We start from the raw sequence: 26,013 nt of genomic DNA on the forward strand, positions 1-26,013 counted from the left end.
TGGCAAGCGCAGTGGCAGTGATGGCCGGAGCCTCTCAGGCCTCCCAGGCAGCACTAAGGATGTCTGACTGACGGCTTAGGCCCGCACCTCACACATCCCCTGAGGGCTCCAGGACTGCGAGTCAGCTCAGTCCAGGCTGAGGGACCCTCCGCCCCAGTGCACGTATTTCATGCAGAGGCCTCTGGTTCTAAATAGGATGCTCTGAGTCTCTGACTTCAGAGCAAACAATTGAAGGGGGTGGAGCCAGCCTTCTGGGAGGACCTCACTCAGGGGTGGGCAAACTTTTTGACTGGAGGGCCACAATGGGTTCTGATACTGGACCGGAGGGCCGGAACAAAAGCATGGATGAAGTGTTTGTGTGAACTAATATAAATTCAAAGTAAACATCATTACATAAAAGGGTACGGTCTTTTTTTTTTTTAGTTTTATTCATTTCAAACGGGCCGGATCCAGCCCGTGGGCTGCCACAGCTGCTAGAGTCTAGACCAGGTAACTGAATACAAAAGTCCCAAGGTTGAGCGTGGCCCTATGAACCAGGAGGTCATGGTTCCATTCCAAGTCAGGGCACATGCCCGGGTTGTGGGCTCCATCCCCAGTGTGAAGTGCGCACGTAGGCAGCCGACAATGTCATCACTGATCTATCTCTCCCTCTCCCTTCCTCTGAGCCATGCTCCTGGCACACTGCAAAGCAGCGGGAGTGCAGGACTGGAGTCCAGATTCCCACTAGTGCTGTGGATGGGCAGGCGGCTGAGCGAAGTCCCTGACCCACATGCCGGCTTCTGTTGCTTTATACCCCCGTCCCCACTCGAGAGCTTCCCTGACACAAACCCACAGTCCCCGAGACTCCAACTCCACCCGCAGCCTGAGCACGTGCGTGGGACCAGGACTCGCTCCAGGACCTCACACCAGAGCTGGCCTCGTCTCTGCCTGCTCCAACCTTAACGTGCAAAACGGGGAGGCGCCTTTTCTCAATGCCCTTCGCCATGTGGGACCAACTCTCCACTTTTACACCCAGGAAGTGTAGTCTTTTGAGACCGGAACGTTGGAAGACATTTGTCACCGCAGGCAAACCGTTTACACCTAAATCCAACATCAAGCCCTCGCGTAGCCCAATTTCCCTTCAGGCGAGAAGTCGGCCGACCAAAGCTGCCAGCCATCTTTTGTGTGGCAAAACTTTGGGTTTCTTTGCCCATAGTATATTATGCCGAACTATTTTATGTCCTTACTTCCAAATTCACGCAATAACTTCAGGGTCACTTTCCTCGTAAGGCCTCCATTTGGAGAAAAAAGGAAACTTAAGGCGTTTGTCGTCTTCGCCCTTCCTAACATGGCAGCCTGAGCGTGCCTGCGGTCCCGGCAAGACTTCCGGCTTCCGGGCGGGCCCGGGCGGGCCTGGACTTCCGGTCTCGCGACGCAGGCGCAGGACACTCCTTCCGCTCTCTCCGGCTGTGTTCCCGAGCCTCGCAGTCATGTCTTACCCAGCGGATGATTACGAGTCCGAGGTAACCCGGCCCTGAGCGCGTGCTGGGCTCCGCGACGGGGGCCGGGCTCCCTGGGAGCGGCGCCCCGCGGTGAGACGGGGCCCGGCGGCCTCTGGGAGCCCCCGCGGGCCGCGGCCAGCTCCTGCCTGCCGCCCGGCCCGCGCGCCCATGCCGCGGCCCCCCCTCCCGGCTCCTCCTCGGCCCCGTCTGCCCGCCCGCCCACTTCCCGTGTCCGGTCTCCCCGTCCCCTTCTTTTCCAAGACCCGGGACGGAAGCTGGCTACGGGGGCTGTGTCTCTGTAATCGAGCACTTCTTGTATCTGGGGCTCGGTCTTGTCAAACCCTGCTGATTCCTAGCTTTGCTCCAGCTTGCTACCCCGCCAGGTTGTGTTGTCACTGTGTGCCGAGTCTCCCTTTGCAGGCATGCGGGTTTCTGAACGGCAGGGGCTGTTTCACCCAACTCTGCACCCTTAGTACCCTGCCTGACACACCGGCCCCGGGACGAGCATTTTGGGTTCACGGCGTGGTGACTGCCCCTGTCTTTCTCGTTCACAGGCCGCCTATGATCCCTATACTTACCCCGGCGACTATGATATGCACACAGGTGAGACTCGTCTGGTGAGCTGGGTGCCTGCAGGGACGGGCCCCTTTATTAACGCCTGGGAACAGCGCTGACGGGCACCTCTTTAAAACCGCTTCTTGATGTCCGGGCTGGAGTCCGTCATTAGCGCCCAGCAGGAGGGCGGTGTGCAGCCTGTAAACCAGCCTTCCTCCTGGCCCACCTGGAAACCCTAGGAGGGGAGGACTACTGACCTGGCTGTGGTTCTGTTGTTGTTCAAACTGTTGGCCGAAGAAGAAAATCTTGTAAAAAAACCAAGCCCAAATGAAATCTTTTGTGAAGGTTTCTGAGGTTTCTTGAAATGTCATAGTGACTTGGTTTGACTTAGTAAGTGCCATGCATGGTTCTGGGTACTTTGTCTTTACAGCCGTTCTGTAAAGCATGTATATTAATGTCTCCATTTGACAGGAGGAAACTGAGCACAGAGAAGTTTAGCTCCTCCTACCAAATCGTATAGGTAGAAAATGGCAGTAATTTATCCATTCAAATAATATTAAATACCTACTACTTACTCTCCCTTTCCACAGTCTTTCCCCCTCCTGCAACACACACACCTCTTCCAGGTCCCCAGGGTACGTCTGCACACAAGACAGACAAGGTTCTTTCCCATGTAGACTTTAGCTTCGAGGGGGAGAAACAGGTAATAAGTAACTTTGGTGGTAAATGTTGTGAAGAAATAGGGTGAGGGGATTGGGAGTGCTTTGGGGAGGATTACATCTGAGTATTTAAAGGGGGAATTATATCCTATTTGATAAGTTTGAGCTTAATTTGGGTGATGGATCTGGCCCTTTTGTTATATGTGTGGGTTGGAAAGCACTTTGTAAAATATTTATTTATTATATCCAACCTCTAGGAGATCCAAAGCAGGATCTGGCTTATGAACGTCAGTATGAACAGCAGACCTATCAGGTGATCCCCGAAGTGATCAAAAACTTCATCCAGTATTTCCACAAAACCGTGTCAGATTTGATTGACCAGAAGGTGTATGAGCTGCAGGCAAGTCGTGTCTCCAGTGATGTCATTGACCAGAAAGTGTATGAGATCCAGGACATCTATGAGAACAGGTATGGGCTGCTGGCTGACGGCACTGTACTGGACAGTGCAGGCAGAGAGAGAGAGTGGTTTAGCCAAGCGTGTGGTCGGTATTCCTCCCCTAGGAGAGCGTGTAGTGAGGAAAACGGCTGGCACCCTGGGAAGGATGTTTTGAGGGGAGAGCAAAGAAAGGAAATAGCAGAGGGGACAGTAAGTGAGCAAAGAAGTGTGAGAAAAGTGGGCAGTAAATCAGAAAGAAGTGTCATAGGAACTAAAGAGAGAAGAGACTTTGAAGCAGGAAATGGTAGACAGATGGTAAGTGCTCTAACAAGATTGAGACGAGAAAGGAGCCACTCGAATTTGACAACTTAGAAGGTACTTTGGTAACCTTAACAAAGTCAGTTTCAGTGGAGTGGTGGAGGCAGAAGCCAGATGACAGTGGGAAACGAGAAATGGGGGTTGAGAAAGGCGAATTTGTAAGTGCAGAGGTCTTACAGGGTCATGGAGACACTTTGTTTTGTTGTGTGTTTTGAAGGGGAGTTTGAGTGTGTTAATAGGAGGAAAGGGAGAGGTGGAGCCTGAGAATCAGGGACGTTGAAGTAGCTGCTGGAGGAATCAGGAGAAAGAAAATGAACATAACCCTCTCAGGGGCTGTGAAGCATGTTGGACAGCGGTGTGTGGGTTGGATGCTCTAGGTCAGCTGTGGTCTAGACTTCAACAAACAGATTTGTTTCTATGTTTGGAGAGAGGGAGGAGGCACAGTACTCTAGCAAGTGGAAATAGTATTGCTAAGGGAGCGAGGAGGTGAATCTGAAAAGTAGTTCTCAAATCAGGGATTTGCAAGCACCTAGCGTTCATGATGCAGAGGCAGGAGATGATCTTGAAGAGCTTGGGGGTGCCTCACTGATAGAAATGGAGTATTTCACTGTATTAAGACAGATTGTCTGAGGTAGAGTTGGGTTGAGGAAACTTGTAGACTTGGATGCTCTGGCCCTGGCTTTATTTCTGTGACATCTTCCCCTTTCTGAGCCAAAGGTCCTCGTCTGTAAAATGTGAGAGTGGCTCTTGGGTCCTTTTGTTTCAAATTCTAGAATTATTCTGCTTGGTTTTCAGCTGGACGAAGCTGACAGAAAGATTCTTCAAGAATACGCCTTGGCCTGAGGCGGAAGCCATTGCTCCACAGGTTGGCAACGGTAGGTGTGCACTCTGTCTGTGCTGGGTGGGATCCTGTGACGGGTCATTAGAAGCTCCGGGTGACCTGTGTCTGTTTTGCTCACCATGTTATTTCCCTAGGGGTTGGTGCATCGTAGACCCTTGGTAAGTAACTTGTTGAATGAAGGTTGAATAAATGAAGAGGACAGAGATCTCTCACACATGCTGAAAGCTGAAATTAAGATCTGCCCTAATGAGTTTGGCTCAGTGGATGGAACGTCGGCCTGCGAACTGAAGGGTCCCGGGTTCGATTCCGGTCAAGGGCATGTACCTTGGTTGTGGGCACATCCCCAGTAGGAGGTGTGCAGGAGGCAGCTGATGTTTCTCTCTCATTGATGTTTCTAACTCTCTATCCCTCTCACTTCCTCTCTGTAAAAAAATCAATAAAATATATTTTTTAAAAAAGATCTTTTATGTTAATCCTCACACAAGGATATTTCTTTCCATTGATTTTTTTTTTTTTTTTTTTTTTTTTTTTAGTGAGAGTGGAAGGGGAGGGAGAGAGAGAGAAACACCGATGTTAGAGAGACACATCAATTGGTTACCACCTGTACCGCTCTGACCAGGGCTAGGATCAAACCTGTAACCTAGGTGCGTGCCCTTGACTGGGAATTGAACCTATGACCCTTCCTTTGGAGCTCAGGCCGACATTCTAAATGCAGCCACACTGGCCAGGGTGAGATCTTTGATCTTGGCTTGTTTCCATTTCCCTCTGAAATTTGGGGGGTCCTTACAGTGGCTCTGGGATGGACTTTCCAGCCTCCCATCTTTTACTTTCTGATGGTGTCTTTTATATATGATGTGAAGCAGGAGGGTCTAACTTCATTCTTTTGCATGCAGCTATTCAGCTGTTCTAGCACCAATTTTGAAAAAAAAACAAGCTTTCCCCCTTGAATTGTCTTGGCACAGTTGTCGAAATTGGTTATCATGTAAATGGAAGGGTTCATTTCTGGACTTTGAATTTGATTCCATTGATCTATATGCCTAGCTTTAGGCTTATACTCGTACTACACTGACTTTTTTTTTCTTTTTTAATGTTTTCATTGATTTTTAGAGTGAGGAAGCGAGAGGGATAGAGAGATAGAAATATCAATGAGAGAGAAACATCATCGATTGTCTGCCTCACCCAACTTGGGCATGTGCCCTGACCAGGAATCGAACCCTGACTTCCTTGGTTCCTGGATTGACACTGAGCCACATGGGCTGGGCATATACTACACCTTCTTGATTACTGTAGCTTTGCAGTTTGAAATTGAGAGGTGTGCTTTTTTAAGATTATTTTGATTTTTCTTAATTTCTTGGATTTCCATATGAATTTTAGGATCAGCTCATCAATTTCTGCAAAAAAGTCAGCTGGGATTTTTTTAAAAAAATATTTTTATTGATTTCAGAGAGGAAGGGAGAGGGAGAGAGAGATAGAAACATCAATGATGAGAAAGAATCATTGATTTGCTGCCTCTTGCACGCCCCCCACTGGGGATCGAGCCCACAACCCGGGTATGTGCCCTTGGCCGGAATCGAACCTGGGACCCTTTAGTCCGCAGGTTGATGCTGTATCCACTGAGCCTAACCGGCTAGGGCTCAGCTGGGAGTTTTATAGGGATTGTGTAGAATTTGAAGACCAATTTGAGGGAGTATTGCCATTTTATTTTATTTCTATTTTTTTTTCTCCTTTTGGAGTATTGCCATTTAAAAAATATTTTCATTGCCCTAGCCGGTTTGGCTCAGTGGATAGAATGTCAGTTTGCGGACTGAAGAGTCCCAGGTTCGATTCCAGTCAAGGGCACATGCCCGGGTTGCAGGCTAGATCCCCAGCAGGGGGTGTGCAGGAAGCAGCCGATCAGTGGTTCTCATCGTTAATGTTTCTATCCTTCTCCCCCTCTCCCGTCCTCTCTGAAATCAATTAAAAAAAGAAACATCAATGATGAGAGAGAATCACTGATTGGCTGCCTCTTGCACGTCCCCTACCAGGATCAAGCTCACAAGCCACGCATGTGCCCTGACCAGGAATTGAACCATGATCTCCTGGTTCATCACAGGTCGATGCTCAACCACTGAGCCACGCCAGCTAGTCTGAAGTATTGCCATTTTAATATTAAGTTCTCATGGACACTGGATGTCTTTCCATGTATTGAGGTCTTTAATTTCTTTTAGTAACGTTTTATAGTTTTCAATGTATACATCTTGCACTTTTTTTTTTTAACTTACTATTAGTATCATCATTGTTACACAGGTTTAGAACTCACTCTGAAAAAAATGTTATTTTCATGTTGTTCAGACCTTATACTCTATATAATATAGAGCCTATATTATAGAGCCTATTTGCCTATAAAGAACGTAATATTATTATATTAAGAACATTAGGAGTTTCATAATGTACTTTTTTTTTTTTAATATATTTTATTGATTTTTCACAGAGAGGAAGGGTAAGGGATAGAGAGTTAGAAACATCGATGAGAGAGAAACATCGATCAGCTGCCTCCTGCACACCCCCAACTGGGAATGTGCCCGCAACCAAGGTACGTGCCCTTGACCGGAATCGAACCTGGGACCCTTCAGTCCACAGGCCGACGCTCCATCCACTGAGCCAAACCGGCCAGGGCCATAATGTACTTTTAAAACAGGTAAAGCTTCACTGTACACCAGGGTATAAAAGAAGATTTGGTATAAAAATTCCCCTCCCCAAGTCTTCAGTTTATCTCTCTGGGGCCATCTAGTGTTATATTTTTTTGTTTATCTTTCTCATGATACTCTATGCATACATATGCAAATAGGAATACGGTTCACTTAAAAAAAATTTTTTTTTTTATTATTGATTTCAGAGAGGAAGGAAGAGGGAGAGAGAGATAGAAACATCCATGATGAGAGAGAATCATGGGTCGGATGCTTCCTGCAAGTCCCCCACTGGGGATTGAGCCCACCACCCAGGCATGTGCCCTTGACCGGAATTGAACCTGGGACCTTTCAGTTTGCAGGCCGACGCTCTATCCACTGAGCCAAACTGGCTAGGGCTGTATTTTTTTTTTTTTTTTAATTTATTTACTCTCTAAACTTTTACATATGTCTCCTTTTTCCCCAATTGACCCTCCCCCTCCCCCAGCCATTCCCACCCTGGGCAAGCCCCTACCGCCCCAGTGTCTGTGTCCATTGGTTATGCTAATATGCATGCATACAAGTCCTTTGGTTGCTCTCCAACCCCCCCCTCCCCTGCCATTTGTCTCTGGATCTATTTTTGTTCATCAAATTATATTGATCATTATATCCCACATATGAGTGAGATCATGTGATACTTATCTTTCTCCGACTGGCTTATTTCACTTAGTGTAATACTCTCCAGTTCCATCCATGCTGTTGCAAATGGTAAAAGTTCCTTCTTTTTTATAGCGGCGTAGTATTCCATTGTATAGGTGTACCACTACAGTTGACTTTTGGAACAACGTAGGGGTTAGGGGTGCCGAACCCCCACACAGTCAAATCTGCATATAACTTTTGATTCCTCAGAAACCTTTGTTTCCTGTATGTCAAATGGCACAGATCAATGCATATAGTTGGTCCTTTTCATCTACAGTCTCCTGACCACAATAAAAAATATAGTACAGGTATTTACTGAAAAAATTCCATGTATAAGTGGACTTGCACAGTTCAAACTGTGTTATTCAAGGCTTAACTGTAGCTCTTTTGTTTTTTTTTCATATAAACTAAATGTCCCTTTCCATTTTAAAAAAATTCATTATATTTTTGGAGAGTACATATTCTGCATCTTCAGCATTCCTAAGACCACCTCCAAGTTTGATGATTTGCTGGGAGGACTCAGTACTCAGTGTGTAGTTGTCCCCACAGCTATCAGGGTTTATAGCAAAAGGATTCAGAGCAAAGTCAGCAAAGGGAAAAGGTGCATGTGCTGAAGTCCAGAGGAAACCAGGCGCAAGTTTCCAACAGTCCATCCCATGCAGTCACACAGGCACACTTAACTCCTCAAACGGGATTGGAGGACGAGTGGATGGAGTGCCAGAGAAGCTCATTACAGGCTTGGTGTCTATGGATGTTATCTGGCATGGTCACGTAGGCACACACTCTGCCTAACATGTCCCAACATTCCAGACTCCCAGAAGGAAAAGTCAGTGTTGAGAATAAACCATATGGTTGGAACAGTTTAGGCACAGTGCGGGGAGCCCTTTATCAGGGTGGTGGGAACCCTTCTGAAATCGAGGTTCCCAGGTACTAGCCAAGTTCCAACTAAGTCAGTGATACCCATGTATTTGCAATTTTGATAGATAGCATCATGTTGATTTTCATGGAGTTACCATTTGTGCTGGTTTATTTAAGCAACTGTATGGCGAAAGTCTCTAAATGGTGAACAGGAATGGGCCTGAATTAAATTGATGAGGTTGAAAGAGTAAAATGAGAAATGAATTTTCTTTTTAATTGAATTTATCGGAGTAACATTGGTTAATAACATTATATAAATTTCAGGTGCACAGCTTTATAATACATCTGTCTAGTGTATTTTGTGCTCACTGCCCCACGTCTAGTCTCTTTCCCTCGAGAAACAACTTTTCCTGTTGGGTGTATTTTTAGGTGTAAGTGTTAAAGTTTAGCTGTTCAGTCTCTGAAATCACGTTTATCCCTTTCCTGACCCCAAGGAGCTAAAACTGCCAGAATTCCCTAGTTGTTTTGTGGATTACTAAAGTACCCCTTTGCCATCTCTTTCAGATGCTGTCTTCCTGATTTTGTACAAAGAATTATACTACAGGCACATATATGCTAAAGTCAGTGTGAGTATCTAAACGTTGCTGGCAGGTTTTGTTTGTTTGTTTTTAAAATATATTTTATTTATTTATTTTATTTTAGAGACAGAGGAAGGGAGAGGGATAGAGAGATAGAAACATCCATGATGAGGGGAACATCATTGATGGGCTGCCTCCTGCACGCCCCCCACAGGGTATCAAGTCTGCAACCCAGGCATGTGCCCTGACTGGGAATCGAACCAGTGGCCCCTTGGTTCCTGGCTCAATGCTCAACCGCTGCGCTACACCAGCCGGGCTGCTGGCAGTTTTTTTAACTTTCTGCCATTTTGTCCTCAGAACGCAGTCCCCAGAACACAGTGCCCAAGAGTGGTTGGCATGTTTTAAGAAATGGCAGTGGGAGAATTGAGTCTAGAAAGCTGGGTATCTATTCCAGACAAGCTACAACACTGCATGGCCTGTCCATCCTCTTTAGTTTTTCCATCCCCAGTTCTCCTCGGCTGGGCACTCATCACGGCGCAGTGGTTTAGGCTGCCATCCTAATAGTGTGTTCCAAGCACCTTGTGCTGCCTCTGAAACATAAATGAAACTGTCACTGTTTGCCAGGCACAGTGCTGGGCTCTTGGAATGCATCCACGTGTCTGCTCCCACAGTGATCCTGCAAGATAGGCAAACTGGGGTGCAAAGAGGTTGCTTTTTCTCTAATTCCTACAGTTAGTTGATAAATTTGAACCCAGATCTGTCTGATTGTGACACTAGGGTTCTTTTTACCACATTACCTCAACTCTGGGCACTTGCTTAATTCTTTTTTCCTAATTTATAAATTTTAGAGTGCCTGAGCCTCTTAAAATACAATCTGCACTGCCCTGGACGGTTTTCTCAGTGGTTAGAGTGTTGGCCCGTGTAATGCAGGGTCACAGGTTTGATTGCCAGTCAAGGGCACATACCTGGGTTGCAGGTTCAATCCTTGGCCCCACTTGGGGTGTGTGTAGGAGGCAGCCAATCGATGTGTTTCTCACATCGATGTTTCTCTTTTTCTCTCTTCCCATCTGTCTCCCTCCCTTCCACTCTCTAAAGATCATTGAAAAAAAAATATCCTTGGGTGAGTATTAACAACAACAACAAAAAACAAAACGCATCTGCAGTATTTATATACACCAGTGACTTACAAATCTCTTAGGCTCCAGTCTCTCCAGATCCAGATTTTACTCTACTGTTCAACACCTCCACTTAGCTGTCTAATAGTCATCTAAAGTTTAAAATGCTTCAAATTGAACTCTTATTTTCTCTCTCAGCCTGTTTAACCCATGTTTATTATCTCAATAAATGATACCACCAGTCACCCAGTTACTTGGACTGAACACCTTGGTATCATTCTTTTTTTTAAAATACATTTTTATTGATTTCAGAGAGGAAGGGAGAGGGAGAGAGAGATAGAAACATCAATGATGAGGGAGAATCATTGATCAGCTGCCTCTGCACGCCCCCTACTGGGGATCAAGCCCACAACCAGAGCACATCCCCCAACCAGGAAACAAACCCTGACCTCCTGGTTCATAGGTCAGTGCTCAATTCTGAGCCACACCAGCCAGGCATTGGTATCAATCCTGACTTTTCTCTCATTTGACATCAAGCTTGCAGCAAATCTTGTTCAGCTGTACCTTCAACATACTATTTGAAACCAACTACTTTTACCACTGCTGATAGTTCAAGGCATTATCTCATACCTGAACTACTGAGTAGTTGCTCAGCTGGTTTCGGTTTCCACTCTTGTCCACTTAAGTTTTTTTGTTGTTGTTAATTCTCACCCAAGTTTTTGCACTGATTTTTAGAGAGAGTGCAAAGGAGAGGGAGGAACAGAAACACTGATGTAAGAGAGACACTTCAATTGGTTGCCTCACACCCAACCCCAACTAGGAAATCGATCCTGCAACCGGGGTAGATGCCCTTGACCGAATCATCTGGGACCCTCCAGGCTGCGGGCTGACGCTCCATCCACTGAGCCAAACTGGCCAGGGCCCAGATAGTATTTTAGACTTTAACGGTCATAATGATCTCTCGAATTTATTCAGCTGTGCTGTAGGCAAGGAGTGGTCATGGCTGCGTTCCAATAAAACTTTATTAAAACAGGTGATGGTGGATTTGCTGACCTCCTGGCCTAGATTTTGTTTTCTAGGTTTTTGTTTGGACCATAAAGACCTCTTCATTCCTGGCCCGGTGTAGTCCAGTGTAGCATTGTCTCTTCTTACCTTACAGTCCCACAGTTTTACCTTTTTGTCTTTGTTAGTACTGTGTTTGCTGAACATCTTTCTTCTTCTGCTTTGCTGGATGTGCATGCCTGTTGCCTAATGTTTGGTTAAGGTTGTTGCCATAAAAGCTGACTATTATGGCCCTGGCTAGGGTGGCTTAGTTGGTTGGGCCTCGTCCTGTGCACTGAAAGATGATTCGTTCAATTCCCAGTCTGGCACATGCCTGGGTTTCGGGCTTGATCCCCAGTAAGGGGGCGTGTAGTGAGGTAGCTGATTGATGCTTTGCTCTCTTGCATCAATGTTCCTCTCTCTTCTCTCCCCCTCTTCCTTCCTTTCTTTAAAAATAATAATAAAAACAAAAACCTGACCATTGTAGTCTGGTACTCAGTGTCTCTTGGAACTCAGCACTTTTTGTCTTCCCTCTTGCTGGAGTGCTCTTTGCATATTAAGAAGGAGAGAGCAGATATCAATTCTGTATTTATTGTCAGCTTTCATGGACACCACTAGTAACACATTGAAATTAATGATCTGTGTCCTGATGTCTCTGCTCTCTTTACAGGGGGGACCTTCCTTGGAACAGAGGTTTGAATCCTATTATAACTACTGCAATCTCTTCAACTACATTCTTAGTGAGTCTGGGGTTTGGGCAAGTGAGGGAGGGAGAGGGTGTGATGAGGCCTAATGTTGACCTCCAGCTCTTTTTAACAGGATTTAATGTGCAGGTGGAGAGGGGATAATGCCTTATGATACACAGTTTTTTAAAGATTTTTTTAGCCCTGGCTAGTGTGGCTCAGTTGGTTGGGCCCATCCTGTGCACTGAAAGGTTTCCGGTTCAATTCCCGGTCGGGTCATATGCCCAATGCCCGGGTTTCGGGCTCAGTCCCCAGTAGGGGTCCTGTAGGAGGAAGATGATGGATGTTTGGCTCCCACATTGATATTTCTCTTTCTCTCAAAATCAATGAAAAAATATCTTAAAAAAAAAAAAGAGATGCTAGATAGGGTTTCAAGGAAGAGTATGGAAACTCACCTTTTTAGTTTTTTTTTACCCAAGGATATGTTTTTATTGGTTTTAGAGGAAGTTGAGGGAGCGAGAGAGACAGAGCAAAACGTTGATCTGCTGCCTCCTTCACATCCCCCTACCAGGCATTGAGCCCACAGTCTGGGCATGTGCCCTGACTGGGAATCAAACTGGCGATCTTTCTGTGCATGGGACAAGGCCCAACCAACTAAGCCACACTGCTAGGGCATGACTTACCGTCTTTTTTAAGAGAGAAATTGTAAAATGTGCTCTGCAGCCTTACCAAGTGGGCAAAGTCCTTGCTTCTAGCCTGACTTTTCTGTGATCTTCTGTGCAGATGCTGATGGTCCTGCTCCCCTTGAACTACCCAACCAGTGGCTCTGGGATATCATTGATGAGTTCATCTATCAGGTATCTGGTCAGCCCTTAGCCTCGTTTTAAGTAACTGATTTTAGCTGTTACTGCCATTGCTTGTGTTATTAAAAAGGTGCATGGTATAAAAATATGCCCATCGTAGTCTAAACTGAAATATCCCATGGCGGTGGACTCCTCTGTTGTTGTTTTTTGTTTGTTAAATTCTCACCTAAGGATATGTTTTTATCTTATTTTATTATTTTTAAAATATATTTTTATTGATTTCAGAGAGCAAGGGAGAAGGGAAAGAGAGATAGAAACATCAATGATGAGAGAGAATCATTGATCGGCTGCCTCCTACATGCCCCCTACTGGGGATCACGCCTGCATTCTGGGCATATGCTCTTGACTGGAATTGAACCTGGGACCCTTCAGTCCGCAGGCCAACAACGCTCTATCCACTGAGCCAAACCCAAATATATATGTATATATATATATATATCTCCTCATCTGAGGACATTTCATTGTTTTGTGGAGAAAGCGGGGGAAGGGAGACGACAGACATCTATATGAGAGAGAAACATCGATTGGTTGCGTCTCGGTGTGTGGGACGACACTCCTACCAACAGCCACACCGACCAGGGTGCTTTTTAAATTTTTAAAAATCAACTTTATAGAGGCATAATCGACATACGATAAATGTACCAATAACATTTCAATCACTTTGAATTTTAGTAAATAGTAATACATTGCCCTCTCAAAGGCTGTATCAAATTATATGACTACCAACAGCTTTGGGGAGCACACTTTCTATATTGGATGTTAATTTTTCTGTGTAGTTTTTGTCAATTTGATGGAAAATGAACAAAAATCTCATTTACATTTATCTGACAACTAAAGAGATTGAGCATTTTCCCTGTTAATAGACCAATCCTCTTTTTCCTTGAGATGGTCATCAGTATCCTTTGCCTATTTTTCTATTAGACTAGAGGCCCGATGCATGAAATTCGTGCAAGGGGCTCGGCCCTCGCAACTCGGCCAGCCCTTGTAGCCCCTCACAGCCCCGGTTCATTGGGAAGGTCCGCAGGTTGGTTTCCGGTTGTCTGGAATGTCGTCCAGACGGTTGGTCAGCTGTTCGGTCTAATTAGCATATTAGCTCTTTATTATATAGGATTATCTTGTTTTTATTAATTTGTGACTGTCTTTACTCTTAGACAAAGATATTACTTTAGAGTTGAAGAACAATCTTAGGTCATCTAGGACTTATAGCCTTTCTAGGTCACTGGTTTCCAAACCAGAGTGTGCACCAGAATCAACCAGGGTGCTTTTTGAAAATTATGATTGAGCAGATGGTCTCTTATGCTATTATTCTCTGGGTGATCCTTGGAGCCAGCCCCGTGCTGATCTGATAGAACCACTGCTCCAAATCTTGTCTTTGGTACAGAGATGACTCAGATTGGATGACACACACATAACAGATATCTACCCCCTTTCCACCACATCATCATTCATATGCAAAGCCACATATGAATAGAAATCTGTTACAAACCATCTCATTCTGGTGGTCAGATTAACTGCATTGTGGAGCTCAGGTATAACTTTAGGCTGTGTTTGACTCCAAAATGAATGTTGGGTCTTTGTTTTTTTTTGTTTTTTCACAAACTACCTCTAATTTTAGAGATTTTTACTTAACTTTAGAACAACTAACATTTGGTAATGAACAAAATCCACAGCTAATCAAAGATGGCTCTGAAAAAGCAAATAGTGTGCAGAGAGGTGTAGCATGAGTAGGAGTATTCTCACCCTCACCTTTCCCCAGTCCGTAGTCCTGGACATCGCCTCGTCTTCTGCATCGTGCACTTGGGCTGTCACCTTGGAGTTTATGCCACTGCTGCATCTTTCCCTTCTTTCCCAACAGTTCCAGTCATTTAGCCAGTACCGCTGTAAGACCGCCAAGAAGTCAGAGGAGGAGATTGACTTCCTTCGTTCCAATCCCAAAATCTGGAATGTTCACAGTGTCCTCAATGTCCTTCACTCCCTGGTAGACAAGTCCAACATCAACCGGCAGTTGGAGGTGTACACAAGCGGAGGTGAGTGCTGCTTGCCATCTGTTCCACGTGAATAGAGGCCGCAGGGAGTGCGGAGGAGTCACCGCCTCCTAGGGATGGGCTGTTGCTCCTCTTTGGTTGTGAATGGTAACCGAGTGCCAGAGTTGGGGCTACTGGCTTGGCAGTTGGCCGACAGCCTGAACCAGCACTTCTGCGACGTGCATTTATAAACATTCCTACTGTTTCTCCAGGGCCTTTGTTAAGATGACACACTTTTCTAACGTTTTGGTGTCAGGACCGCTTTACACTCTTAATAGATTGAGAAGATCATAGTTAATATGTAAGTTTTTGGTTGGTTGGTTGGTGTTTTTTCATTGAGAAGAGAGGCATTTTCACAAATCTCTGTAGTGTCTGGCTTCTAGAAGAGATGGGCTCTCATTTCTATTCCTGGTTTCAGTCTGCTGCAATGCGCTGTTTTGGTTGAAGTACGTTGAGGGGAATCTGGCCTCACAAAGGTAATTAGTTGGGAAAGAAAGAAGTTTTTAGCAGCCTTTCCAGGTGGTATGGATGTGCTTTGATACCACAGTGAAACTTGACAAGCAGTGTCTTACAGGTTAGCTGCATGAGGAATCTGAAACTGTATCAGTGAACTTTTACTTTGGCACATTAAAATTTACTAGTTGCCCTAGCCAGTTTGGCTCAGTGGATAGAGCGTTGGCCTGTGGACCAAAGGTCCCGGTTCAGTTCTGGTTAAGGGAATGAACCTTGGTTGCAGGCTCCTCCCCGGCCCAGCTTGTGCAGGAGGCAACCAATCGATGTATTTCTCTTACATCAATCTTTCTTCTTTCTCTCAAAAAAAAAAAAAAAAAAATCAATGGAAAAATATCCTCAGATGAGGATAAAAAAAAAATTTCACTGGTTTCTCCAGCTTGAATGGGTCTTTTGCACATGCATGATTTTGTAAAATATTGGTTCATTGAGTTGTAAAACTTTCCAAATGTTAACACACTTGGTTAGACATTTTTTTTGTTAGACAATTTTTTAAAAATCACTTTTATTTTTGCTGTCAGCCTCATCAAATAAGCCTTTATTTGGAAGTTGTTGAGCTCATAGTGGCAGACAGAAGTTTTTTGTTTTAAGATACAAATTTTATAAAAGTCTAATTTTTGCTTAAAAGCTCAAATTTTTCTTTGGCAGCAAACACTGTCAGTTGCTTTCATTGAAGTGTAGCAGCCTGGCTTCATTCATTTTTGAGAAAATGGCTGCTAAATGCCTAAATCTAAATGTCCATAGTTTTTGTGTCTCTCATTTTTTTTTCCAAGTAAAAATGGTGTTTTGTGGAAAATCCGCTATTCTTTTATTTTTAATTATTTAATTATTTAATTATTTAATTATTTATTTTTACTGCAAGGGTGTGGTGGCAAAGAATACAATGACTGGGTACAGTTTGGTGCCATTGCCTGATTTATGCCAGGTTGTCCGTAGCTTTACCTGGCATTGGTTTTGCATCATTGGTGTAAATTTCAACTCAGTGGTAAAGGCAAATAGCATCTCAGTGTTATTAAGAAAATAGCTTTGACCTTGTGAGCTTCCTGAAAAGGGAAGGGAGGTCTTGGTGAGAGGGAGCCTCATATTCTCAGGTGTGTTGGGACCAAAAAGTTAAAAATAAAAGAACTGCTACCCTCCACCCAACTGTAAGTAGATTTAAGATTAGCCTAAGGCCAGGCATGCTATTTCCTGGTATTCCTTCGAAGGCAGTTATCCCTGTGGCAGGAAGCTGGAGAGAAGGCAGAGTTATCCCTGTGGCAGGAAGCTGGAGAGGCCGGCAGTGAGCGACGAATTTCCTGAGTGACATTCAGCGCTCAAGCCTGCCTTCCTTACCTCTCCCTGCTGCAGTGTCAGTGTCTGTCTCTCGCAGGTGACCCTGAGAGTGTGGCCGGGGAGTACGGACGGCACTCCCTCTACAAGATGCTTGGCTACTTCAGCCTGGTGGGGCTCCTGCGTCTGCACTCCCTGCTGGGGGATTACTACCAGGCCATCAAGGTGCTGGAGAATATCGAACTGAACAAGAAGGTAATTAACTGTTTCCTCGGCCTGTCTGCATCTGTTCGGGCAAATACAAGGGAAGGGAAAGAGGACTCCTGTTCCCTAGACCAGTTGAAAATTGAGAACCGGGAAACCACTGCAGTGAAAATCTGAACCTGGACAAGGTGGTTTCTCTTTGGTGTTTACTTAAAATATTCAGTCGTCTTTTGATTCTGTTTCAAAACAGAATGATAATGCCAGGTATTTACTATTCAAGTTTCACTAGTCTTAATTAACAAAAGACTTAGTTCTAAGGTGGTATAAATAATAATATGATTAGTTATGGTTGTTTTGCCTAGCCACATAAAAATCGATACCTTTTTGTTTGACTTATGTGTCTGTCTTCTAATTTATCTGTTCCTTTATGGGGCTTATTTACAAAAGCAAGGAGTAAAAAGAAAGGAAGAATGCAAAATTGAGGTGTAGAATGTTTAGAGCTGAAAGATTTTGGGGTTACTCGGTCCAGTCCCTTTGTTAAAGCTAAGAAAATGGAGGCCTCGGGTCACATAACGAATTAGTGAATGGTGTATACAATGCTCAGATCCTCTGACCCCAGCTGACACTAGGCCCGTTCACTTTCAGATCCTGTCTGGGATGAACTGGTTTTGGGCCTCATGGGTGCTACTTCCATTTCCTTCCACAGAGCATGTACTCCCGAGTGCCCGAGTGCCAGGTCACCACATACTATTATGTTGGTTTTGCATATCTGATGATGCGTCGCTACCAGGATGCCATCCGGGTCTTTGCCAACATTCTCCTTTACATCCAGAGGACGAAGAGCATGTTCCAGAGGACCACATACAAGTATGAGATGGTAAGGGGGCTTCTGACTGCTTTTGGTAAATGCCATCCAAACTTTTGTTATTTTAATATACTTTTTCAGCACAATGATTTCTTTATGGCTGGTCTACTCTAGGAGTTTTTTGTTATGTCTGTTAACTCCGATCATGAACGCTTTGATAAGGACAGCGCCTTTTAACCCCAGTTTATCCCCATCAGTGCCTACACTTATTTATTCAGCAACAATTTGCTGAGTGTTCTCTGGGCTGTGGGTGTTTAAAAATGAGTTAGATGATGAGGGTATTGTGCTCAGGCAGTTTGCCATGGGGCTGGATGGGTCCAAGGACGTGCATGGAATTGGGAGGAGCTTTCAGGCAGAGCAAAGCTGTGGAGGCTTGGAAGTGTATGGTGATGTGGCAGCACAGTAAACCATTTTGGCTAGAGAGCAGAAAGTAGTCAAATTGCGTGTTAGATTCTGGGGAAACCTTCACTACCCAGCTGAAGTATTTAGTCTGTGTACCATAGGCATGGAGATACCATCAAAGGTTTCTGGGTGAATTGATCATAACTGGTGTGGAGGCTTGACCTGCTAGTGATGAGTGTGGCAGACGGAGAGACTGAGAATTACCAGGACAGAATCCAGGAGACAACTGAGGAGGACCCGGAAGTAGGCCGGAATTGAGTAGAGCTGGAGGAAGGCTTGGGGAAGACATTGGGAAAGTTAACTGAGTGGTGCAAGACAAGGGGAAAGTCAAGGATCTGTGAAGTGCGCTGGGGAGAATGGTGGGGACCTCGGAAAGTCCATTTCTTTTGACCCTACTCCAATCTCACCCTCACCCCCAGATCAACAAACAGAATGAGCAGATGCACGCGCTGCTGGCCATCGCCCTCACCATGTACCCTATGCGTATCGATGAGAGCATTCACCTCCAGCTGCGGGAGAAATACGGGGATAAGATGCTACGCATGCAGAAGGGTGACCCACAGGTCTACGAGGAGCTTTTCAGCTATTCCTGCCCCAAATTCCTGTCTCCTGTAGTTCCCAACTACGACAATGTGCACCCCAACTACCACAAGGAACCCTTCTTGCAGCAGCTGAAGGTGTTTTCTGATGAAGTGCAGCAGCAGGCCCAGCTCTCAACCATTCGTAGCTTCCTCAAGCTCTACACCACTATGCCTGTGGCCAAGCTGGCCGGCTTCCTCGACCTCACAGAGCAGGAGTTCCGCATCCAGCTTCTTGTCTTCAAGCACAAAATGAAGAACCTGGTGTGGACCAGCGGCATCTCTGCCCTAGACGGCGAATTTCAGTCAGCCTCTGAGGTTGACTTCTACATCGATAAGGTATGGTCGCCCCTTGGGCTAGGTTCTCGGGGGCACTTTCTGTTCATGCATTAGCAATACATATTTATTGAGCTCCCACTGTCTTCCAGTCACGGTTCTGGGCATTTGGGATACATTAGTGAACAAAATCAACAAAGATTTCTGCACTTTTGCTAACATTCTAATTTTAAAGAATAGACAGTAAACATTGTAATTAATAAAAAATTAGAAGTTGCCAAGTGCTATGGAGTCAGGGTAGCGGTGGTGGAAAGCATGGGTTGCAGCTTGGCTGGGTAGCTCAGTTGGTTAGCATTGTTCCAATATGCCAAGGTTGTGGGTTCAATCCCTGGTTAGAGCACATACAAGAATCAACCAATGAATGCATAAATAAGTGGAACAACAAATTGATGTTTCTCTCGCTGTCTTTCCTGTGTCTAAAATCAATAAATAAATGGAGGGGGGGGGCGGTAAATTCTAAAAAAAAAAGAAGAAGAAGGCACAGTTGCAGTATTAAATAAATAAGGTGCTCAGGATAAGCTTTGTAGAGAAAGTGAAATTGAAGTTAAGACTTGAAGGAGGTGAGGAAATTAGCCAAGCAAATATTTGATTGAAGAGCATTTCAGGCTGAGGGAGCCTGAACTTCTTATAATGGAACTAGGGGCCCAGTGCATGAATTCGTGCACCTTGAAAGGAACTGTGGGCCGAGAGGCTGCGGTAGACACAGGGGTGGGTCTCGGCCCATCCTCCCCACCCCCATCCAGCCCTTCCCACCATCGCTCCCAGTCCTCTGTCTGCTCTGCTCCCACCGCCACTGCTCCCATGTGCTGACAGCGCTGGCCCCGCTCACACCTGCTGATGGCGTGGAGTGATTGGGGTCAGCGCCGGCAGTGGGTGCGAGTGGCGGCTGCTGGCACCGATCGCCCCTCAGGAGCAGGGGGAGATGGAGAAGCCCTAAGAGGCGGCTGGCACCGATCGCCCCTCAGGAGCAGGGGGAGGTGGAGAAGCCCTCAGGGGCGATCGGGGCTGGCAGCCATGGCTCGCACCCGCTGATGGCGCTGTGTGATTGGAGCCAGCGCCGGGTGCTGGCGGCAGCAGGTGTGAGTGGTGACGCTGGTAGTGGGTGCGAGCACCAGGCGGTATTGCGGAAGCAAAGAATTTTCAGTAACCACCAGAGACTCACCCCGATGACAGTGACCAGCACCCTGCCTTCGTCTGGTGCCCCCACTGACCTCCACCATCCCGCTGCGGCCAACACCTGCCATGTTCTGCGCTCTACCACCTGCTGCCGATGCCTGACCCCTGGTGGCCAGCGCACGTCATAGCGACTGGTTGTTTGGTTGTTCCTCCGTTAGGTCTATCTGCATATTAGGGCTTTATGTGGATAGATAGACCACAGTGTATGTGCTCTTTCTGTGGTAAATCCTCACTGGAGGGTATTTTCCCATTGGTTTTTAGAGAGAGTGGAAGGGAGGAGGATAGACAGAAACAGCCATGTGAGAGAGACACATTGATTGGTTGCCTCTCGTACACCCCCCACCAGGGATTGCAGGGCCAGGGATTGAGCCTGCAACGAGGTATGTGCCCTTGTGTGCCCTTGCCAGAACTGAACCTGGGACCCTTCAGTCCACTGGCCAACGTTCTATCCACTGAGCCAGATTGGCTAGGGCCAGTATGTGCTCTTTTTGTGTTTAGCCTCTTTTGTTCAACGTCACATTTGAGAGAATCACATCCAGTGTGTGTGTAGCAATAGTTCATTCATGTTCATCGCTCTATTCAATATCTACCTTAATTTTTGACTGCCTTTTTTTTTCTTTCATTCTTGCTGCTAATGGATATTTGGGTGGTTTTGGCTATTGCAAAAAGTGCACCTGTGGCTTTTTGGGGTAGCTGTCAATGGTCCATTTAGGTTTTGGGTTTTTAAGCCTTTCTTATGCTTGTGTGTGCACAAGCAGTACTGCGGTGGTTTCCTCTCTGGAGGAGAGGAGGGTTGAGGAACAGTATTGGTTTTCCCTGTTGGGATTTTAAGTTCAAGTTGGACATTTTAATGTCCTAGTTAGGTTTTTTAAAGAAGTAAATTGTTTTATTTTCTTGAGTTTTTCCCCCAGACTTAAAATATGCTAGATTCCTAGAATTGTTTTTTTCTATAAAATATCCCTCCCCCCTTCACTTCCCCCGTATGTATACACTCACAAGTTAGGAAAATGTTCTTGTTTTCCTTTTCTTTTTTTGTTTTTTGCTCTTTCTTTCTCTTTTTTTGTTTTTTGTTTTTTTTGTCTATGTATATAGACCTCACTCTGTTCTCCATGTCTCTTAAACCCTTCTTCCATCTTCTTGTTTCCTTTATTCTGGATAACTTTGTTTTGACTGATCATTCTGCCCCTAATTAATCTCTTCAGCTCTATTTCTTGCTTTCTGTAATTCTTTCTTGCTCATGGTGCAGTGTGTCCTTATGTGCTTGAGTATTTTTTACTATAGAACAGCGGTTCTCAGCCTGTGGGCCGCAACCCCTTTGGCGGTCGAACGACCCTTTCACATCCTGCATATCAGATATTTACATTACGATTCATAACAGTAGCAACATTACAGTTATGAAATAGCAACGAAAATAATTTTTTTTTGATGTTTCTTTCTTTTTTCTTTTTTTTTTTTATTAAGGTATTACAAATGTGTCCTCATCCCCCCCATTAACCCCTAACCTCCCCCACCCCGCACACTCATGCTCCCATCCCCCTGTTGTCCATGTCCATTGGTTTGGCTTATATACATGTATACAAGCCCTTCGGGTGGTCTCTTCCCCTTACCCCCGCCCTCCCCTACTTTCCTTCTGGGGATTGATAGCCTGATCGCTGTTTCTCAGTCTTTGGGTCTGTCCCTTTTCATCAGTCTATGTTGTTCTCTATAATCCACAAATGAGTGAGATCATGTGGTATTTATCAACGAAAATAATTTTATGGTTGGGTCACAACATGAGGAACTGTATTTAAAGGGCAAAAAGGTTGAGAACCACTGCTATAGAGGGTTCATTTGACCTTGAAAAACTATTTGTTGACATTCTTTGAAGGCTAGGGTGAATATTTATTTCTCTAGAGCTTATTTGTTTTTTCCTCTTAAAGTTGCCTAGAGATGTTACTGGTCTGGAATCAACATAGACTGAGCCTACAAGACTGTGGTTCCCTGGATCAAACCGGCGGCGGCTTAGGCTGCAGATTATCAGAAGAATCACCTGTGTTTCTAATGTCTCGGGGATGGGTCTTCTTTCTTCCTTTATTCACCTCTCCACCCTTGGAGAGCATTGCTTGGTGTCTGGAGTGGGATGGCAGGTCTCTTCTGGTTTATTTTTAGCTTGAGGATGCAGCCCTTTAGGATCTCAGCATTATAAGGAGGGTCTTCTGTTAGGCTGGCCCTGGCCTTGGTTTATCTCTGTCCAAATTTTCTAGGGTTAGCAAATGCCCTTCGCACAGATGGGGCTTCTGTGCTTTGCTTACGGAATAGTTCTTCATTCTCTTTTCAACTCTGTGATGCTTTAAGGAGATTTAATTTATTCTGCATTTTTAGTTGTTTTAAGAAAGTGTGTTGATTTAAACATCATTAATTTTTTGACAGTGTTTTAGATGACTATTAACATATTTACAATGTTGTGTAACCATCATCACTAATTCCGCACTATTTCCATTACCTCCAAAAAGAAACTCCCTGCAGTCATTCCCAGTTCACCCAAACCAGGAATCTGCTCTGTCTCTGGATTTGTCTCTTCCTAAGATGTCATATAAATGGAATCACAAAACATGTGACCTTTTGTGTTTGGCTTCTTTCATTGAGCATATTTTTAAGTTTCGTCCAGGTTGTAGCATGGATCAGTGCTGTATTCCTTTTATGGCTGAATCATATTTTGTTGATTAATTATTTGATGAATAATTGAGTTTTCACTTTTTGTCTATTGTGGATAACACTGTTATGAATATTTGCATACACGTTTTTGTGTGAACATACTCTTTGTATGTACCTGGTTGCCAGGTCAGTTTGGGTAGAGAGTGTTTTGTTTTGTTTTGTTTTGTTTTAATATTTTTATTGATTTCAGAGTAGAAGGAAGAGGGGGAGAGAGAGAGAGAGAGAAACATCAGTGATGAGAGAGAATCATCGATCAGCTGCCTCCTGTAAGATCCAGCCTGTGACCTCTTGGTTCATAGGTTGACGCTCATCCACTGAGCCACACCAGCTGGACTGGTAGTTTGTTTTTGGAAGCTCATCTTGTTAAACATAATCCTCTCATTTAGAGTTTGTGGCTTTTGGAAGACGTGGTGTTTGTCGGAATTTAGCTGTCCTTGACATGCACAGACTCACCAGAAGAAGAAACACATCAGCAGTGGAAAGTTTTTCAATGTGTTTTCTTCTTCTTTTGTTGTTGTTATTGTTTCAATGTGTTTTAAATCCTGCTTTTAAAAATCAAACAAAATTGTTGGTCCCTTGTGGTATCACATCAACTACCTAAAGTTCTTTTTCAGTTGATTCCCAATGGCGTACATGTACACATTCTTTGGTAATATCAGTAACCTGCTGCATACCTGTGTAATATCTTAGTGACCTGATGAACTAGTCCCAAATATCTGGGTAGTCTTCAGTAAAACCCTTCTCCCAAGAATTAGCAACTTGGTTATAATTAATAAGATTTTGCTATGAGATTTAGGTTAAATTATAATATGAGTCAGTCCCAAATAGAAAAGGTTTTAACTGCATGTTTTGTTTTTATTGTTTCTCTTCCTGGTTCAGGTTTGTCTGGCAAAATGCTGCTTTTGGGGCAGGAGGGTGGGGGTACTTTTTCTCATTCCTGACTTAAAAAAATACTGTCAAAGATTCAGAAAGTTCTTGGGTCTTAACTTGGATTATGTAGGAACTTACAGGGAAAGTGGTGTTCAACAAAATATTTTGAGCTTAAGAACAAAATGTAAAATCTTGGCTAACTTGCAACCCGTGTATGAGGATGAAATGCTGTTTTAAATGTTTTTAATTGCCAAAAGATTCGTGTTCATTGAAGAAGACTACAAAATAAAAATAATGAGTTAGCAAGAAGAAAATAAAAATCAGTCATCTACAAAGAGCTGCTATGAACGGGAAAAGCACTTTCTGGGTTTATCTAGCAATTAGCATTGTGATTATCGGCAAGTATGTAAGTGGCTCCGCCGCACCGCTTTGATCTGACTTTGCTTTTCCCACAGGACATGATCCACATTGCAGACACCAAAGTTGCCAGACGCTATGGGGATTTTTTCATCCGGCAGATTCATAAATTTGAGGAGGTGAGAAGTCTGAGAGAGGTGTCTGGGCTGGGGACAGAAGTTAGGAACTAGGTGGGAGTTTTAATCTTTTTCTTTTTATTTTCAAGAAAGCCCCAAACTGACCCTTGAAGTTTCTGAGCTAGACTGGCTAGCTGCTTAGGGTTTGGGGACTGGGTTGGGCCTGTAGGAGTTGCTGTGTCAGCCTTCTCTGGAGCATCTCTTTCCAAGATCTCCCTCTGCGGGTGGCCAGCAGCCCTGTTTCCCTCCGTAGTATTTCCTAATATGGGTGGATTCACTGACTGCTCTCACCATCCCTCCCCATTTGGCAGTTATTTTGCAACTTAGACAGGTCTGGCCAGTTCCGCAGGCAGAGGACAGGGAGCAGCTCTGTTTTGACAGACTTGATGCATTCCATGTCTTGCCCAAGGAGAGGTCTTGTGGGTCAGGCCAGACACTGCGAGGGTATTGGGTCTCTTTTTGTCCTGGTGCTTTGAGTCGCCAGCAGAGGTCGCTGCTCTGCTGTGGTCCATGCCACCAGGCTCCTGCAGGGTATAATACAGCCCTGGCAAGTCTAGCCACTGAATTGCTTTCCTGTGTATAAAATGGGCAGAACAGTGTAGGGAAGGGGTGTGTCTGTTGAGTGTGAAGGGCAAGGAGAAGAACAATGCGAAAGAATTGTGAGAGGTCCCGTGAATGTCCGGTGGAGGACCTCTCTGGGCCTTTCCACAGAGTAGCTGCCCACACTCACATCAGATTCCCCCTCCCTGACTTCAGAGGGCCGGCCTGGAAGCCTTTACCCTGGTGATCACACACGCCGTAGGACAAGGCTTATCTCTCCTTTTTCTCTTCTAGCTCAATCGAACTCTGAAGAAGATGGGACAGAGACCCTGAGTACATTCACACTCGCATTAGTCATGAACTTATTTTGATGTCGTCGCCGGTGGGGAGTGATCTTGCCATGGTGGAGCTTTTATCTAGCTCCGTCGTCAGCCTGTCAACCGAGTTGAAGTTTATTTGAGTCACGGACTGAAATGTTTTCAGTAGGTCTCAGTAAAGGATCTTCTTTGGAGCCAGACTTGTCATCTCATTATTGTTGGGGAGCGTTTGTGGATGAGGGCAACAATAGGTAATTTCCATGTGTCGCGATGCATCAGTTATTGGTGTGTTTGTTTTTTAAGTCTCTTCTTTTTTTAAAAAAATATGTTTTTATTGATATCAGAGAGGAAGGGAGAGGAAGAGAGCTATAGAAACATCAATGATGAGAGATCCACTGGGGATTGAACCTGCAATCCAGGCATGTGCCCTAACCGGGGAATCAAACTGTTACCTCCTGGTTCATAGGTCAATGCTCAACCACTGAGCCATACTGGCTGGGCAGTTATTAGTGTTTAAATTGAATTATTTAATCCCTGTATTCATAAAGTACCATACAGTCTATAGGGCATTTTCACTTTCAATATCTTATTTGCACCTCACAAGAATCCTCTGAGCATGCAAGTTAGTGGAAGTGCCACAGAGCACCTCCTATTGCCAGGAACTGTCCTAAGAGGAATCCATGTACATTGCTTAACCTTACAGCTCAGGTTTAGCAGTAGTTGCCCATTTTATTGATGAGGAAACAGACTCAGGGAGTTAAGTGACTCAGTCAAGCTCACATAGTTATATAAAAGCAAGAGTTGGCTCCAAATGACTACATTTTTCTACTGTCTTCTCTGGCCAGGTCTTATGATTCTTCCCACTGGAAACCCACTCATGTGATAATTACTATTGAATACTATAGTGGGTTGAATGCTGGTCC

At 44.8% G+C, this 26,013-nt stretch overlaps 1 protein-coding gene across 2 annotated transcripts; it reads left to right on the plus strand.

Moving 5' to 3' along the window:
- Positions 1–1,441: 1,441 nt before the first annotated feature.
- Positions 1,442–25,284, plus strand: EIF3L (eukaryotic translation initiation factor 3 subunit L; the record flags this gene model as incomplete). 2 transcript variants are annotated; one of them, XM_081082379.1, is made up of 13 exons in its annotated part: positions 1,442–1,502; positions 2,036–2,084; positions 2,953–3,163; positions 4,245–4,324; positions 9,057–9,118; positions 11,897–11,966; positions 12,693–12,766; positions 14,628–14,799; positions 16,676–16,830; positions 17,486–17,656; positions 18,466–18,963; positions 24,156–24,236; positions 25,068–25,284. In XM_081082379.1, the coding sequence occupies 13 exons, from the start codon at positions 1,470–1,472 to the stop codon at positions 25,104–25,106; spliced, it is 1,695 nt and encodes a 564-aa protein (XP_080938505.1). In that variant the 3' UTR covers positions 25,107–25,284. The 2 variants fall into 2 exon arrangements, with proteins under 2 accessions (XP_080938505.1, XP_080938506.1); XM_081082380.1 differs by lacking the exons at positions 1,442–1,502; positions 2,036–2,084; positions 4,245–4,324 and having other exon boundaries at positions 3,085–3,163.
- Positions 25,285–26,013: the final 729 nt, after the last annotated feature.

This window comes from Myotis nattereri, assembly GCF_964212035.1.
Source record: "Myotis nattereri genome assembly, chromosome: 2".
Taxonomy (NCBI): Eukaryota; Metazoa; Chordata; class Mammalia; order Chiroptera; family Vespertilionidae; genus Myotis; species Myotis nattereri.